This window comes from Oryx dammah, unplaced genomic scaffold (genome assembly GCF_014754425.2).
Source record: "Oryx dammah isolate SB20612 unplaced genomic scaffold, SCBI_Odam_1.1 HiC_scaffold_28, whole genome shotgun sequence".
NCBI lineage: Eukaryota > Metazoa > Chordata > Mammalia > Artiodactyla > Bovidae > Oryx > Oryx dammah.
The window spans coordinates 76,223,827-76,242,005 of NW_024070212.1; the positions used below are offsets into that span (position 1 = coordinate 76,223,827).

The 18,179-nt window shown below is 35.7% G+C and overlaps 1 protein-coding gene across 16 annotated transcripts in view; it reads right to left on the reverse strand.

Moving 5' to 3' along the window:
* Window positions 1-4,237: 4,237 nt before the first annotated feature.
* The window catches only part of MIER1 (MIER1 transcriptional regulator), a 67,534-nt gene continuing 53,592 nt past the window's right edge, over window positions 4,238-18,179 (reverse strand). For 9 of the 16 annotated variants that reach the window (XM_040232628.1, XM_040232624.1, XM_040232638.1 and 6 more), the window contains 4 exons: window positions 17,047-17,141; window positions 13,755-13,882; window positions 9,702-9,841; window positions 4,238-7,257 (listed from right to left, as the gene is read on the reverse strand). In XM_040232628.1, coding sequence (XP_040088562.1) covers window positions 6,929-7,257; window positions 9,702-9,841; window positions 13,755-13,882; window positions 17,047-17,141 — 692 coding nt within the window. In that variant the 3' untranslated portion in view covers window positions 4,238-6,928. The remainder of the gene's footprint in view (window positions 7,258-9,701; window positions 9,842-13,754; window positions 13,883-17,046; window positions 17,142-18,179) is intronic. The other 7 variants (XM_040232625.1, XM_040232630.1, XM_040232629.1 and 4 more) reach the window with 1 other exon arrangement.

The window sequence follows — 18,179 nt, forward strand, 5'->3', positions numbered from 1 at the left end:
TAACCACTGACATTCATGTTGAATGTTTCTTCTACTCACCTATGTAGCCCCCCTATCCTTTTTTCCCACCCCCACCCCTCATCAACAGACTTCAGGGAGAGGGAGAACATTGAGGTATGTGTGCTAAGTTGCTTCAGTCGTGTCCAACTCTTTGCAACGCTATGGACTGTAGCGTGCCGGGCTCCTCTGTCCACGGGATTCTTCAGGCAAGAAGACGGGTGGGTTGCCATGACCTCCTCTAGGGGATCTTCCTGACCCAGGGATCAAACCCACATCTCTTGTGTCTCTTACATTGGCAAGAGGCCTCCTTACCACTAGCACCACCTGGAAACCCCTTATGATTAAATAGAGAGTTAACAAAAGCAATGGGAGATGCTGTTTTCATAATTTTAACTAGAAACTTTTTTGAGGAAATAAAAGTTGCAAAATTCTCGCAGTCAGAGCTAAAACAAAGCCCCAAGTAAAGTGATAGTGTCTTTACCAGCAATGGCATTAACTGATGGGAGTGTCTGAATGAAAATTCACCTTCACAAATGAAGAAAGGCAGCAGGCAGGGGCAGAGGGCGGGGGGGCGGGGAGGGAGAGGTTAATACGAAGTACAATTTAGGATTTATCCCCAAAGGTACAGGGAAATGGAGTGGGGAAATCTCCCGAGTCTGGCCGGTTGAGGCTGGCCCTTTTAAAAGCACATGGGAAAAGTGGTTATTATAAGCAATTGGAAAAGCAGTGTAATGTGCCCAGTGAGCAAATAAATTTATCTGTAAGGCAAGAGGCACTGTGGTTGGATTTGGGTGTATGGTGAAGAAACCAGACATGGCCCTCTTTCATGAGACTTGTGATCAGGAGGGGATAACCCTACAAAATCAAAATGGTACCTGTGACAAGGGCTACACTGAAGACTTGTTTTTAAGACCACCATAATCCCAACATTTAGAAAAACTTATTTTTGGCATATGACCTTCATTGATTTTCCTAACCAAATATCTACATGAAACATATCCCTTTAACAAAACCAGGAACATCCTCTTTTCACTTAAAGGTGTGACACAGGAGTGTGGCAGGGAAGACAGCTAAGTGAGTCGTTTTGCCCTTTTAGGCTCAGTATTATTAATGTTAGCCGCTTATGAAATTTGTGGACACAACCCAATTGTCTTTAGAGTGTGTTTTACAATGCAGATGCCTGCCCACTCAACAGTGGAGGCAGATGCAAACAGCAATACAGTGACGAAGCCACAGGCAAAGCAGTTAATGAAGCAGGTAATTCAGGGTGTTTGAAAGCTCAGAACCACCAGCCAACCAAAACTTCCACTGTCTAAGCTATGTGTTCAGAGGGGATTAGTGGAGCAGTCACACTCAGGATGACTGGCACCGCTTTAGCTTGTAGCTGGAACTGGTCTCTCACATTCACTCAGCTAAGCATCCTAGGGACAGGAGTAGACGAAGGCAAGTTCTCTCCCTAAACCTAGATTTCCTGGTCAGGAGTTTGGAGCGGCTCTGATGCCATTCTCTGCTTGATCTCTTTTGATTCTGAAAGAAACTACCCCAATTCAAGGTCCAGATCTCTTTTTCTCTTTAAGAAGCGTAAGCTTTTTATACACTTAATTCAACTGTCTTTCAGCGAAAAGGAGGAAGACCATTTAAAACTTACTGAACTCACTCTATAAACACTTTCTAGTTGGTGTGCAGAAAGACATGTTCAGCCAACTCTACAACCATAAGTGTTAGTGATAATAGCAAAAAGTGGAATTTTAATCAGGCCAAATGTGCATTAACCTTCACCTCAAACTTCAGATCGAGTCTCCTCACCTTATAGTAGTGCTCCCTAGAAAGTGAATGACAACATGGGGTGAGTCCTGAATAAGCCACAGCTGTTATAATCAGCCCTGCAGGAAATGGTAAAAAGAGCCTTCTTATGGGACTCACACGTGTATGTTGTTTGTTGTTGTTCAGTAGCTAAGTCATGTTCAGCTCTTTGTGACCCCATGGACTGCAGTGTATCAGGCTCCCCATTCTGTCACTATCTCCCAGAATTTGCTCAAATTCATGTTCATTGAGTCAGTGATACTATCCAACCATCTCATCCTCTGCTGCCCTTCTCCTTACCTTCAATCTTTGCAGCATCTGGGTCCTTTCCAATGAGTTGGCTCTTCCCATCACGTGGCCAAAGTATTGACACTTCAGTTTCAGCATCAGACTTTCCAGTGACTAGTCAGGGTTTCCCATTTTCCCATATCCTGAATAGTCAGGATTCTCATTTAGGATGGATTGGTTTGATCTCCTCGCAGTCCAAGGGAGTCTCAAGTCTTCTCCAGCACTACAATTTGAAGGCATCAATTCTTTGGCGCTCAGCCTTCTTTATGAACCAACTTTCACATCCATACATGACTACTGGAAAAATCATAGCTTTGACGATATGGACCTTTGTCAGTGAAGTGACATCTCTGATTTTTAATACACTGTCTAGGCTTGTCATAGCTTTTCTTCCAAGGAGCAAGTGTTAATTTCATGGCTGCAGTCACCATCTGCAGTGATTTTGTAGCCCAAGAAAAGAAAATCTATCACTGTTCCCACTTTTCCCCTTATTTGCTATGAAGTGATGGGACTGGATGCCATGATTTTAGTTTTCTGAATGCTGAGTTTTAAGCCAGCTTTCTCACTCTCTTCATTCACCCTCATCAAGAGGCTGTTTAGTTCCTCTTATAGTTGCCTGATCTCTAACAAATACAATAAGTTCAAGGAAAATCTTACTTAGCTAGAATTATGGGCAAACAGTCGTTAGCTCTTTATTCCCAAGCTCATGCCTACTCTTCCTTTTCTTGTGCTCTCCTTGGACTCAGCATGAACTTCCACTGTTGCACTCACCTAGCCTTGAGGAGAACATGCTACATCTCTGAAGCCGTAAGTTAAGCACAGTAGCTGGCACAAGTATAGGCCCAAATGTTTGTTGAATATTGCATATGGAAACGATGAGAACTTGTCATCACTGATTTTTAAATGTGAAGGTTTTACCATTAATTTGGACAAAGGAGAATTAGTTCAACCCCAGTTTATATGGCAATTTCTCAATGTTCTTCACAGAATAAGTAAACTTTAAATGCACATTCAAGTTCACTTCTTAGAACAAGCAAAATGACACTTTAGTACAGTTGACCTTTGTACAACAGAGGCTGGGGTGCTGACCCTCCACCCAGTTGCAACTCTGTGTGTAATTTACGGTCTGCCCTCTGTATAGTATTCTTCTTGTCATCCAATGTCTCACACCCACAGATTCAACCAAACATGGATCATGTGGTATTTTCTACTGAAAAAAATCTGCATGTAAATGGACCCATGCAGTTCAAACCTGTGTAGTTCAAGGGTCAACTATATATTATATATTTTATAAAAGTCACAGGAGCTAGTATAAAAACAAGATAAAAACTAATCATGTTTGGCAAAGGAAAAACACAGAAGTCAGATGTCAAAGATGCCAGCACAATGCTAAAGGTAAAATAGAAATAAGGTTATGGATAATTGGTATTAGAAGACAGAGATTAGTACAAATATTTAAAAATATAAAATCAGTCCATAACATGGGGCAGATAAGATTTTGTAAAGGATAAACCTGATTATTAAACAGCAGAGTTGATTTTATGAAAAAAGTTTAAATAATCAGTGAAGTTATATGATAAAGGAAGGTCATTTTTAGGGAGAGATTTATATGGTTTTCCTCACTGGCACTTTGCATAAATATGGATTATAGTTAGAAAAACCTTTCTCTGATTTGGTATTTAGCGGTGATAAGAGAGCTGGTTACACACCGCTAGGGTCATCAGCACACATCTTGCTTGGAAAATTCTTCAGCCCCCACTCTTCAAAATGCCCACTCGTAATTTTCTGTTAAGAGTAAAGTGAAATTTTTTTGCAAAACTGTATGTGATATAAATTGCACTGTAAAAGAAGGAAACAAAATGTTTTTAATTAAGTAGTTCAGAGAAAGAGAAACAGGTGAATAGAGGTACACAGACCTAAGGATCTCTCTGGAGGACAAAAAAAAACAAAAATACATCATCTGTCCATTTACCCATGAGGTAAAAGGGATCGGGAGCCACTGAAACACTCACACCCTTGTCTAGGATCTGAAAGAACAGAAATTGTATACATTCACATTGTAAACTGTGCATCATTCAAACTTAAAATCTATAATTAACACCTACTCAATCTACTAAAAATCATTCACAAAGCATTATGTAGGCAAATGTGTTTAAAAAAATATTTTAATAAGCATATTCAGAATGGCAGACAGGGAACCGGGGAAGGGAATAATTTTACAGTGCAAAATTATTATGCATAAATTTAAAAACATTAGTCCATAATTTTAAATGCCTATTTAAATATTATTTCAAATACGTTTTAAAGCTCAACAGATTTGTTTTGTTGAACTGAGTTGCAAATTTTGAACTCTATTTAAAACACATCATAAAACAGAATACCATTCCAAATGAAGATAGTGCTTTGCTGGGGGGTAGGTATGGGGTGAGGGAGACTAAGTAACTATTAACGAAGGCTTCTTTTCCCAATGCAGTTTGTCAAGAGTTATGAAATGTACTAAATCTTAAGCAAATTAAATTCATGATATTACTAAAATTTTTTAAAGTAGTGCAATGACTTATCAAGTTATAGTGGCTGCATTACAAAGAACGTACTGTGTGAAATACCTGTATAAACATAAAATACAATTAAATATTTCTCTATGAAAAGCTGAGCATTATGTATTATAATAGTGGAATGTTTTTCATTAGGCAGACTTTAAAAATATTAAGAAAAGTAAAATTTCCTAACATGTATACATGTGCCGTATTTGCAAACATGCCTGAGAATTTATTTAAAATGTTCCTGTAATATCAGTTTGCAAGAACTTCACAAACCTGCTAACAAAATGCATCTTTTAAAAAAAGGTGAAAATGGCATCTCTAATATTGCAACAACTTAAAAAAAGTACATCATCACTATTTCTATAGACCATCTTTGAAAAAGAACTAGGATACTTTGGATTCATATAATAAAACTTGATTTAGAAAATGGATTGTGACCATCTGCTAAAGCTGCCATTCTGGATAAATTAATGTTCTAGGTAAAACAAAACAACAAAGAGCTCACGCTTCTCACCACACTCACCCAAAACTTTGATTTACTTGGATCTACATCATGTAAAGTCAAGTGTTGTGAAGCGGCTTTTAACACTGTTTGGGGAAAAAAAGTTGTTCACATTGGTGGAGGGAAGCAGTCTGAAATAGGTTAACAGTAATACTTCATGGAGAATAAGGCCTAAACCATAATTTCTCAGTGCAAACCTCTACTCAATTGCATTAGACAGTTGAGCCATTAAAAACAAGACCACAGAAGATATATTCTAAAGACACTGGCTCTTTGATGGCTGAAAATGAACTGCTAGAAGTATGTGGGGGTATGTCTGTGTGAGAAGAGTAGTTAATAATCTTTTATAAAAGTTTGGATATAGGTTGGTCTATCAGCTGTATAAAACTACATTTTTTAAAATAAGAATTTTGCACTAAAAATAAAATGGCACTCTTGCAAGGTGATGCAAATCAGTTCAGTTCAGTTGCTCAAGTTGTCTCTGACTCTTTGTGAATGGATGATCCTATTTGTAATCACACAGAGCAATGGTTACTTAATAGCTTATTTTCACTTTGGAAATGCACTATCAAATATGAAAAGCTTGACTGTAATTGGAAATCTAATTATCTGGTGATCTATTATCACCAGATAAGTTTATCACTTTTTCCTCATAAAATATTGTTGCCTCCCAGCTCCTTGTATGTGCCAATATCTAAGTGTCACTTGACCTTTTCCCCTGTTTATTTAATGCAAAAATGGGAAATTTTATAAAGCATATAAAAATAACTGAATGGGATTCTGGTCAGCATGATACATTTAAGCACTTGAAGTCAACATTAAACTTCTGTTTTGCTTCAAAAGTAATTTTGAAAATTATAGCAAATGCAAAACAAACTATGTGATCTAAGTATCATGCTTAATTTCAGTTCTCAAACTATTTCTCCTTAAGTAAAACTTGAAAAAACAAATGTTCACAATCCTTTATGAATGCTTTTACCACCTGGATAAGAAACATGACTTAAGTTACTACACAAACACTTAAAAATTCATTAGAAAAACCTTAGCAAAATGAAATGGAAGCTGACAGACTCAGAATATCAATTCCTCTCATAAAAGTTTACCAACTGTACAAGTTAAGAAAATTATACAAGCTTTTGTGTTAAGAAAGGACAGCTCAGTCAAGACATATGTACTGTAAAAATCTTTCAAAGGCTACAAAGAATCTGGAAAAATACAGAATGTATTTCTTAAGCCCAGATAAGAATATGGAAAGACATCATTGATGTCAACAATTTTACATATACAAACCTGACTTGGTTTATTTTTAAACTTCTATATATAAAAAAATCATGCTAGCATAACTTTCAGGATTCATAAGGGTTTCCTTAATAATGATACTCAATTTGTATGGAGAGAAAAATATCTGTTATAAAAGATATTTCAAGAAACTCAGAAAAATTGGTTATTAATCAGAAATTTGAACTTGTTTTTTCCTTCTCTGCCATCAAACTGAGCAAAAAGTACCTTGTAGTGAAATTTTAGGATTAATACATCAAATAAGAAGGTACAGATATATCTGTAGTTCATTCAAATTTACTAAACTATTTGTTATTTCCTTAAAAGGGCTTTTAAAGTAAAAAATTTTTAAAGTAAAAAATCTGCAAAGCAGAATTATGAAAACTTATTTACTAAAGTTAGGACTCAATTCAAATTTTAACCCAACTGCTTCAAGGAAATCAACTTTTGAAGGTAACCCATCAACCCTGAAAATTTTAGTCACACCAGAATGGTACTCCAAAGAAAGTTAAGTTTAGTCATCTGTGTTCTCAAGTTCTTCAAATTTCCCATGTGAGACTGTGTCTTGGAAAAGCTCAGAACCACCTGGACTTTCTTTGCCATTGCTGTTTACCCTTCGCCTTTTGGCAGGTCTCTCACTTTTCTCATCAAAATCGTTTTCATTTCTTGCAGTCATATGGGTGATTTTTGGGTCAGTGGTTTGGTTATCGGTTTCATAACCATTGGTATCCGTATCTGTGTGAAGTGGTTTCTTACTTCCACCTGTTGGTCCATTAACATGTAATCCTTCAACTTTCACTTCTTCTTTGTTTAATGTTTCACCTGGTCCATTAGATGACACCCCTAGGTTGGAAGAGACGTGAAAGCAACTGCTAATATTATAAAGCTAATTCATAAATTATTATAAAGTGCTATAAACAGCTGTAAAGTAACTTTTTTATCAAGGAAGTGAGGTATCAAATATGTGTGTGTGTGACACATGTTGTGTGTATATAGCCTGAATTCTGGCTCTATTTACTTTAGTAGCTGTGTGACCTCAAATTATTTACACTCTCTTGTACCTCAGTCTGATCACACACATACAATGAGGATAATAACAGATTTATAGGGTTGCTGTGAAGATTAAGATAATAAATGTAAAAAATTAAGAATAGGATGGGTATGTATTCATAGCATGCTGGTATTATATGGCAACAAATAAGCAATGGATCCACCAGCAGTCTAAATAAGCTGAATTAAAGCAAAGATATTCATAAATTATTCAGGGTTAGCAGTTTGTAACTTTCTAAAACAATGAAAAAATTATATTCTTTCTATAGCAGCTTGAGTTTTCTAACTGCCATATAAAAGCAGGGTGACATGACTTTTTCATTCTTAACATTAATCTGTCATAATGTTAAATTAATGCCTGCACTATACAAGCATACACTTGAAAATGCTAAAGGCAAACACAAATTCCTTCCTAATAGATTGACAAAAGAAACAGCATAATTAATAACATAACAAAAGGTCATGTTACAGTTGACTCCAAAACAGAAGACAAATTTTGTGAATGCTTAATGTAAAATACAGAATGTGCTACTGGAGAAAATGAAAATTATCTGAAAACATAAGAATTAGCCTCAAATATACATTTTGGTCAAAGAAAAAGTATTCTATTTTCTCAACTCAAAAATGCACTCAAACCATGACTGCTTATGAGATTATGTACCATGATATAAAAGCAGTGACTTTGCCATAGTAAGCACAAGAAGCTAGGTTAAATGATCACTAGGTCAAAAATCACTATTAGATTTCAAGACACTAATTAAAGGCTCTTAAGAAAAAAGACAGTTGGGTTGGAAAGCTCTTCCTTTCCTTGAAAAGCCTAGAAATCTTAATTGTATCACACGTGAATGGCTTCTGGGCAGAGTAATGTGTAAGTAACTTATAAACACTCTTCCTAGGCTAACTGCATGTTATCATCAAATGGTTAAAAGGATTCAACCAACTGCCTATCAAAACACTTAAAAAAAAAAAAATCCCAGAAAGTTCCAAAAGGCAAAAACTTGAATTTACTTTGTGCTGGCAATTACTTAAATAGTGTTTACATTTTATTAAGTATTATAAATACTCTAGAGATGATTCCTTAAGTATTTTGAATCTGCAGATGTGGAACCTGCAGATACAGAGGGTTGATTGTACTACCAACCGTCTGCCTCCCCGAGTTTCCACCCTAGTCCCAATCTCAGCTGCTTATTCAACTTTAGGATGGTTGTGACTGGCATTAGAAATCATGTCAGTGAACCTGAATGTTCTTGAATCAGGAAATGGCTGCTGGGCCCTAATATTTGTTTGGCTTGCTCTTAGAGGGGAAGTAATGAGGGAATGGAAAGGGATCATTAAATGAAAAAATATATTCACCACAGTATATTAAATGCCAGTGTGAGAGCAAAGATCAGAAAAAAGGTCAAATTGTTCAATGTTCCTCTTCTAGTTTCTGTGGGGGAGAGCCCTCCCCTAAAGCTATTACATCAGAATGCAGGTGGGCAGAGCTTATCTCTAATTTACCAGTTTCCTATTAAAGAGGATCAGAGAAGATTTATTACTTTCTGCTTAGAGATGGTCTTACTTAAGACTATTTTAATTCAAGTAGAAATCAAGAAAATTCTCTGACCAGGCCTTACTGATCCTCGGTCCACTCTATATTTTAAGCAAGAACCTATCTGAACCTCAAATATGTGTTTCTTTGCTTCTTTTTCATGGGCATAAAGATGAATGTTTTTGTACAATATGAATGCACAGGCTGACACATCTGTTTTATCTTTTCTTATCTTTCTAGGTTATTATGCTATCATGGAGAAAATATTTAAAAGGTGCCCTTGTTACCTTTTTTCCATTTATATGCTTAAAGAGGTTTGCTGCTAAACTGTTATAAGCACTCAAAGTATTTCATCAAGTATCTGTGTACTTCTGATGTGAAACGGCTGGAGTTCTGGTCTAAGACTTAACAAATAAGCTTACATCTAGACATTCCAACCTGATAAGAAAATAGACGCTATTTTCTTAAAAGAAATGGTCATTGTTGATGGTATACTTTATTAAATGTACTTTTTAGTGATATCAATGGGAATTCTTTCCAATTAACTTGTACATTTTCTCTGTGTTAGTATATATGCACCCTGATTTTCTGTTTCATCTGGTATTGCTTTAGGTCTGCTTTGGGGGTTGAATAGACACGGAAACAGAATTTCCCAGAAAAGTGCCCATCACTATGAAGAAATACAAGTGCTTCTCTGTTTGCTTACCATTCTGATTACTATTGCCTATAGTGCCATCTTCTTTCTCAGACTGGCTGTTGCTACTGTTTGAGGCAGTTGGGGGAGGAGATGGTGCTCGACTAGAAGCAGCACTTTCACTTTCATCTAGAAGACGATCCATATAATCCCTTAAAATTGAGGGAAACAATAATTATTTTCTTAAATTAAAAACAACTGAAAATTAAAACTGAGGTTAAATTTACAAGGCTTTATTAGCAAGTATACCCTAATTTTCCCAAATGGAAAGCTCCTTTTGGTTAAATGTCTGTAGGAAAACGACGTGTGAGGGCTTTACACTAGCAAATGTTACAGACCTACAGGCAGTTTTAAAACTTTAGAAACTGTAGGCAAATGATCAGAGTGGCCTGACTAAAATCAGAAAGGCTGTAAACGAAGTGGGATGATGTCAATCACAAGGAGTACAGAAGAATTTCTGAACACAGATTGGAATTGTAAAGCTTACAAAGATTATGTTATGACTATGGCAATATCTGAAAGACAAACTAGGACCTAATAATGAAATACCTCCCTGAAACTTCCTGTTACTTTCTTCTGTATCACCCTTCTGTTAGAGCTGAGCTATAATAAGCTCGCAAAGTTCCTGGGCTTATCTGCTAGCTTCATCTGCCCATATATCGTCAGAGGTGAGTTTACATCTTCCCTAAGTAATTTTTGAGCTCAATGGCATGGGATGACATTTGTGGTAAGTGACACTGGGTTGAGGTTAGAGCTGAACTAAATACTTCTCTCCCTCAGGTTTAGTGTCTTTAGTTATAAAATGCATGTAATCATACATGACGTATGTACTGGGCTGCTGTATAGGATATGTGTAGCAAAGTGTTTTATGAACTGTGCAGTGCTACTGAGTCACTAGAATAAAGGTCAGCAAACTAAGGCCTGTGGGCTGGCGATCTATTTCTGTGGATAATATGTTACTGAACACAGTCATATACATTCATTTACATAGTGTCTATGACCCCTTACACACCAACAGCAGACCTATGTAGTTTCAAGAGAACTTAACATCTGCAAAGCCTAAAATATTTATTCTCTTGCTCTTTACAGGAAAAGTCTGATGTCATCTGTACTGAATAATCCCGTGAAGGCAGGAAGTTCAGTCTGCTTTCTTTATCTCTGCACCACTGGTGCCTAAGTTTGCACAGTGCAGAGAAGTACAATAATAACCTAAATACGTTATTTATTTTTAAATTCTCCCAGAAGAGGAATAGAAACAGAATGAATATGATGAATGCAATGCCAAAGGGACTTCAGAAATTAAAACTAACAGAAACACATAATGCACTAGGAAGAATTGCTGGAAATAAATCTGGTATAGTGGGAATGGGTAATGGAGGATGTTAAGAGCCACTCAAAGGAAACTAGAACTGACAAGATACCAAAATTATTTTAAATCTCTGAATATAACAATGATATTGTTAAAGACTTATTTACTACTGTTTCTTAAAGGTTAACGCCATCCAGAATACTCAAGGGAAAGAGGAGGTAAGTAGACCACCCAGGGGGTTGGAGCAGCATTCAAATAGTTGGAATTATGCTGACTTATTTTTTACTTAAAAAAAAAAAAAATTTGCAAAATCTTCAATTTGCATATGGCTACCAATTCTTTTAGGCAGTGAATGGAGAGACTCTGCAGTAGGATTTATCAAAGGCCATGTATAGGCAGCAAAGTGGCAAATGTGCTTCATTTTGGTGAACAAATGAAAGGTAACTATGTAACAGAAAAATAAGCAAATAACTTTCAGGATAATCTGCTCTTAACTATACATTTTGACTAAAGAGGAAGACTGAAAAATTCAGTCAAATTTTTGTCTAAAGGCATTAATTAACTTAATGTTTTTGTCTAAAGGCATTTAAATTTTGTGTGGTCACTTAAAGTGCAACTGTTAATGGAAAGAGAAGGTCCTGGAAGCAAAGTACAAAAATATTTCCATGCTAGAGAGAACCACGACTTCTCCCCATCTGCAATACACAGTCTACACGGCTCTTACAGGAGACTTAACACAGCTAAAAGGGATGAGGAGTAAGGAAAAAAAAAAAAAGTTTCCAGTTAAAAAAAAAAACAAAACAACAAACTTTATAAAAGACCCAGAGGGAATATAGTTGAAGACTACAAAACACTGTTCTTGTCTAGCAGGAAAACATTTCTTCACTTCATACCGTAACACCAGGGGACACACTGTTAACTCTTAAAGCCTGAGAAAAGAGAAGATTCGGGATTACTTTTAACTAAGACTACTCCATCTACAGAATACTTAAACCTTTTAAGAAGAATCAAGGTGACAGATATAAGTAGCTTCAAAAAGTTTTTCAGAAGCTATGGAGAGATTATTAGAAAAACTAAAATGTTTAGTGGCACATCCCTACCTAACCTGTTGAGCCTGACGTCACAGAGGACCAATTAAGCCAGCCCACAACACTTCCCTTGGTGATGCTTTCTGAAAGAGAAAACTTGATGAACCATGGGTCTGACCCAGCATGGCAATTCTTATATTCTTACTGCTGATGACGACAGACTGCCTGTAGTTCGTGTGTGAACTTTATTTCTGAAATGGGTGAAAAAATGAAAGATATTACTATTGCTTTTCCCTATAGCTTGAAAACTGTTTTAAGATATACGCTGAAGACTGGATAGCTGTATGTAGTTCTACATATTATGTCTCAATGCTACCAATAAATAAAAATTTAACTATAAATTGATAACAATAAGCAATTATATAAAAACTGGAATACTGTTATATATAAAATTCTACTCATTATGGCCTTTGAACAAAAAGGAATGAGGCAGAGTCCAAGGTTTCATGATTTCCAAGGACAATTATACCCATTTATTCCCTTTCAGATAAGTTTGCTTTGGATTTTAGAGTGTTACAGGGAAGTGACCAGAAGTAACACCTGTAATGAACATGACCAAGGGACAGTCCAGTCAAGTAGTTTGAAAAGCACAAGAGTATGCATATAAGCACATCTTTCAAAGGCAATTATTTGGCTAGGCTTAAGAATTTTACTGGTGCAGGCTGACCAAATGAAGTCACAACTCTGCTTTATTTTTATTTCATAACATAATACAGGGAATAATAAAGGCAAGTATGGTAAAGTGAATTTCACTGGAAAGTTCATCGGTATTTTAGAGCAATACATGAAATAAAGGGTTTGATACTCTATTACTAAGTACTTAACAGTAACACAGTACTAGTCAGATTGGGGATAATGTATCATTCCACAGCTAGACTAAAAGAAGCTAAGAGAATCTGGTACATGGGGAGTGGATTAGACATATGAGGCATTTTGCTTAAAAAATGGATATAATAACAAACTATACTCCCTCTATCACTAGGAGTTAGCTCAAGTTGTATTTATTAAATATTATTTCTGTTAGAGGAAAAGGCTTCAGAATATTTAGGAAAAGGGAACTTATCATGTACATGTTCATTTCTCTATAAAATATTTTGTAACAAAAAAGAAAATCCAATTTGACCTGATTTATTATATTCCCATGTCTTTTCCCTTTGATATCATCTATATCCAGATCTTATTTTTGGTTCCCAAGATCTAAAATAGATTGAGCAAGTAAAAATATTAATTTCTCTTCCTCTTTAAAGGATTTCTATCAGGCATATGGCCCTGAAAGTTTTAGAAAAGATAGTCTCTCCTATTCTTACTGCTTTCTTGGTGTTATTAAATCCAAACTGTATGTGCTTATACTGAGTGGAATAGAATTTAACAAAAACATGCTTTCACAGCTCTTCGGATCCATCTCTTCTCAGGAATACTACTGAAAACATGTACTCTTAACATCTACTTTGATAAATTTGCTGTCTCAAATAATATGAACTGTAGTTTACAATGTTTTGTAAGACACTGAAAGTCTAAATACCCCATGAGGATGTCAATAAATGGATAAACTGAGGTTAGTGTCAACTTTTATCCTTTTAAAGAAAGTAGAGTCTAAAAAACACAATTCTCTCAAGAAAAATTTAGAAAAGCTTAGAAAAATGACTCAAAAAGAAGAAATGAACTCACGTTACACCAGGATGAAGATTGTATTTCTTTTTTCCAAATCGTGTTTGTTGAGCAAAGAAATCGTAACGTTCAGATTTTTTCCACATATAATAGAATGCTACACATTCACCAACTGATCTTGTTCGAACCTATAAGAAACAAATACTTGTTTTTAAGAATTATTTCCTCCTTAAAGGAGTTATTTCATGAAAAAATCTTAAGTTTGAAAATAAATTTAGCTGACCTTTAAGTAATAAATAATAGCAGTTATAAAATAATACAGTAGCAGCTGTGTTAAAAATTACTCTTTCTAAGCTTCCATTCGGAGAAATCATATATTGGCAACAGGTCTTCAGATACTAAGCATTATGCTTTTAAAGAGACTATCATATTCATTTACTATAAAAATAAATACTCCTTTACTGAAAATGTCTGGCAGTGGCATTTGAATTAAAATTAATGTTACAAGAAATCTGCAAACACTTTTACGCACAGAACACATAGGGAGACTGAATTTAAATGCCCTTTTTAAAGGATTCTCTTAATAATCCCAACACTGATCCAGACGCAGCTACTTACATTGTAGAAAGGCTAAAAATATTTCAGTGAGTTAAAAGCTATTATAGAAATGCTAATATTTGTTTCAAATGGATATATCTTTTCTTTTCTCCTTTGCCTTTAGCTTCTCTTCTTTTCTTGGCTATTTGTAAGGCTTTATTTTGGGGGCTCTAAAATCACTGCAGATGGTGACTGCAGCTATGAAAATTAAAAGATGCTTGCTCCTTGGAAGAAAAGCTAGGACAAACCTAGACAGCTTATTAAAAAGCAGAGACATTACTTTGCCAACAAAGGTCTATCTAGTCAAAGCTATGGTTTTTCCAGTAGTCATGTATGGATGTATAGTCTAATTATAAAGAAAGCTAAGCACCGAAGAATTGATGCTTTTGAGCTGTGGTGTTGAAGAAGACTCTTGAGAGTCCCTTAGGCTGCAAGGAGATCAAACCAGACAATCCTGAAGGAAATCAGTCCTGAATACTCATTGGAAGGACTGATGTTGAAGCTGAAACTCCAATACTTTGGCCACCTTATGTGAAGAACTCACTCATTTGTAAAGACCCCGATGCTGGGAAAGATTGAAGGCAGGAGAAGAAGGGGACAACAGAAGATGAGACGGCTGGATGGCATTACCGACTCGATGGACATGAGTTTGAGTAAGCTCTGGGGGTTGGTGATGGACAGGGAAGCCTGGCATGGTACAGTCCGTGGGGATGCAAAGAGTCGGACATGACTGAGCAACTGAACTGAATATCTGTTTACAAAATCACTCTAGTGGTTTACTGTGCTATACCTATTTGGGAACTGAATGGCTCCCCTTACACATATTAAATATATGGGACTGGCAGATGATGATGTTGACAAAATTCCCTTTTTTGCTGCTTTGCTTGTAGAGCTAGTAGGGTTGCTGCATAGAAAATACTGGGAGTTTAAAAGGAAAAGTGTATCTGAATTAGTGTTTGAGCTGCAAGATGATATGATTTAACTTAAAGTTTCTGGTCCTGAAGTTGGGTATCTGCTGTGGGACTGACTAGACCTAAGGTCAACTTTATGACATCCCTATTTTGTTAGGTGGCACCTATTTTTCTTTCTGCCCCTCTGATTGCACTTCATGACGTTGGCCCATGTTGCTTTAAGACAAAGCTAACAGTGTTTTAAAAACAAAAACCCCAATCACCTTCTCAAGCTGTTTTTTGCTTCCTTTTTAGAATCTTATTCTAGAAGACAACTGTCAAGTCAACTGTACTTTACTGAAAGCAAAAATTGAAAAGACATTTTGTGGCATGCAAAAGTTAACAGTATTATGAAAAGTTGTCAATTAAGTAAGTCTGCATAATACAACCTACGATTAAGATCCAAATTTCAATTCCAGGTGTAAAAACAAAGAATATTTTCAATGGACTATTCCCCTCCCTCTTAAGAATTGTCCTCCCTATGGTTCACTGGAACAAACTTGTGAATTAGGTATAGGTCAGATGACTTTTGTAACACTAAAATACCACCATCCCAAATATTCTTCATAAATAAGAAATCAAGGTCTTATTTCAATATCATGTTAAGACTTTTTTTGGCTAATAGCTTTAAGTAACCTACTAAGTTCTTACTCCTTAAAAAAGGATTTTGGGGGTGGGGGTGGGGTGGGTATTGCTCCTGTGAGTTACATCAGCTTATCATCCCAGGGGTCCCCCTCTATAGCATGCTTGGGTCAGTAATGTTTGAATTTAAGCAGGAATGCTACATAACTTTTTCAAAATGTTGGCCCTTTCAACCATGAGATCATTTGCTTTTCTTTAAATCAGAAACATATATAGCTAGTCATTAGCATAATACAGTCCTTTCACAGAGAAGTCACTATATTGAAGATTATCAGATGATTTGGTTACAACATTAACATGGTTTGGCTACATCTTTTATATCAATGCTAAGACACAAAATTTCTCTCTTATTAGTTATGTCTGATGTCAAATAACACAATTAACAAAATTATCAACAATAAACTAAAGGACACCAAAATTGAGAAAAATCAACTGAGAATTTGTAAGCAACTATTTTATTTATGGAACATACAATAGATACTGTACATCCAGAGATATGAAAGAGGATGAGGACAGACTATTTATAGAGCTTCACACTCAAGCCCATAAAGCCCAGACACTTTCAACATCACCCTAGGTAAGGCCATCACACATCTGATACACCATCTTTGAGGACACATGTAAAGCCAAGTTCCTTGTTATTTATATTCACTAAAAATGTGACATTTATAAGCCTAGACATTACTTAATTTGCCATATTTAAATTTGAGATTTTAATTTTACCTGTCCTAATTTCCCTTAGGAACACAATTTTTTATTCTTTACAACTGTGCAGTTCTATTAAAAATCTTACGTGATTTCAGTTTAAGAGAATTAAGCCTAAATAAATTTGTAAGTAATTATGAAATTTGGGGGGATATAAATTAACACTGTATAGTTGATATTCATATGGCATGATATGTACTCACACATCCCATTCAGGAGCTGATGAACATAGTTTTAAACATCCAGTTCTTAAAAGTTTCCAATAAATACCACACACTGGGAACAGTCACTTGGCAAATATATGCCAGTAAGTCTAGGCATGCTTATTATAATTCCCTAAATACTAGCATATTATATATTCACTACAGAACTTTTAACATTAGAAAATATAGATTTCACATGACCTAGGTTAACTAAACTTATTTTTATAAAAAGAGACAACATATATCATTACTTACTTTATTAGCCTGAATCAAATGAAAGTCCTTTCCATAGGCCTTCAACCCTTGTTCAAAATTTCTGCATTCTTCCTCTGTCCAAACAGATAATTCCTCTGACAAAATTCAGGGGGGCGGGGTGGGGGGAAAGTGGGGGAAGGAAACTGTTAAGCACTATTTTCCCAAGTGCTGCACAAAACAAAACTGCAAATAAAAATATAACTTTTGGTAACAACAGAAGTATTTTACTTCTGAGTTCTATTATTGATGGCTTCAAAAGATAAAAGTAATAAAACATCCTTATTTAATAAAATTTTGGATGATTTAGTCCCTAACTCTTCAACCTCAATTTAGGCCATTTCCTCTTTATTTTTTATGATCCAACTAAACCAGCCACCTTTCAATTCCTTAAACATTATTTTCTTTCTTTCTTTAGACTTTGTGCATGCTCTTCCCTTTGTCTAGAGGTTATTGTATGCCTCTTATCTCATCCTCCCTTTCACCTAGCTAATTCGTTTATAGCCCAGTAAAAATATTTTGTTCTAGAAGCTTTCTTTTACCACCTCATTCTTTCCCCCAACTAGGTAAAGTCCCACTGTAGTAAGTTTGAACAGCACCCTTGAATTCTCCTTGGAAGAACTCAGAACTATTTTTCAGCTTTCCTACCTAGGCTCCAAGCACCGAGAGGTCAGGGGCCTTGTTTATAGTTAAATCCTCACAATTTAATAGGCCCTTCAATTTCTGTTGAATGAATGGTCTTTCATTGGTTACACAATGATATATAAACAGTACTTTTAGTGAAGTGGGGGTGGGAACCAGTTTAGAGTAACAAAAGAATTTTAGCTATGGCTTCATTATTTATGAATCATGCTTGCCTCAGCAAAGAGACCTCAGTTCTCATCAATTTTAAAGTGAAGGTAACATCTGTCCCTTTACTCAGTTCACAGGACCATTACCAAGATCAAGTAAGAAAATATTTATAAATGCCTTGAAACTGAAAGGCATTATGTATTTTTATTTAAATGGTCTTATTTTCTCATAAAGGAAAGGACAATATTAACCCCATTCCCCATAATGCCTTGTGTAATACTTGTTATATATAACAAGTTATAACAAATTATTATCCAACAAATATTTACTAAATTCAGAAAGAT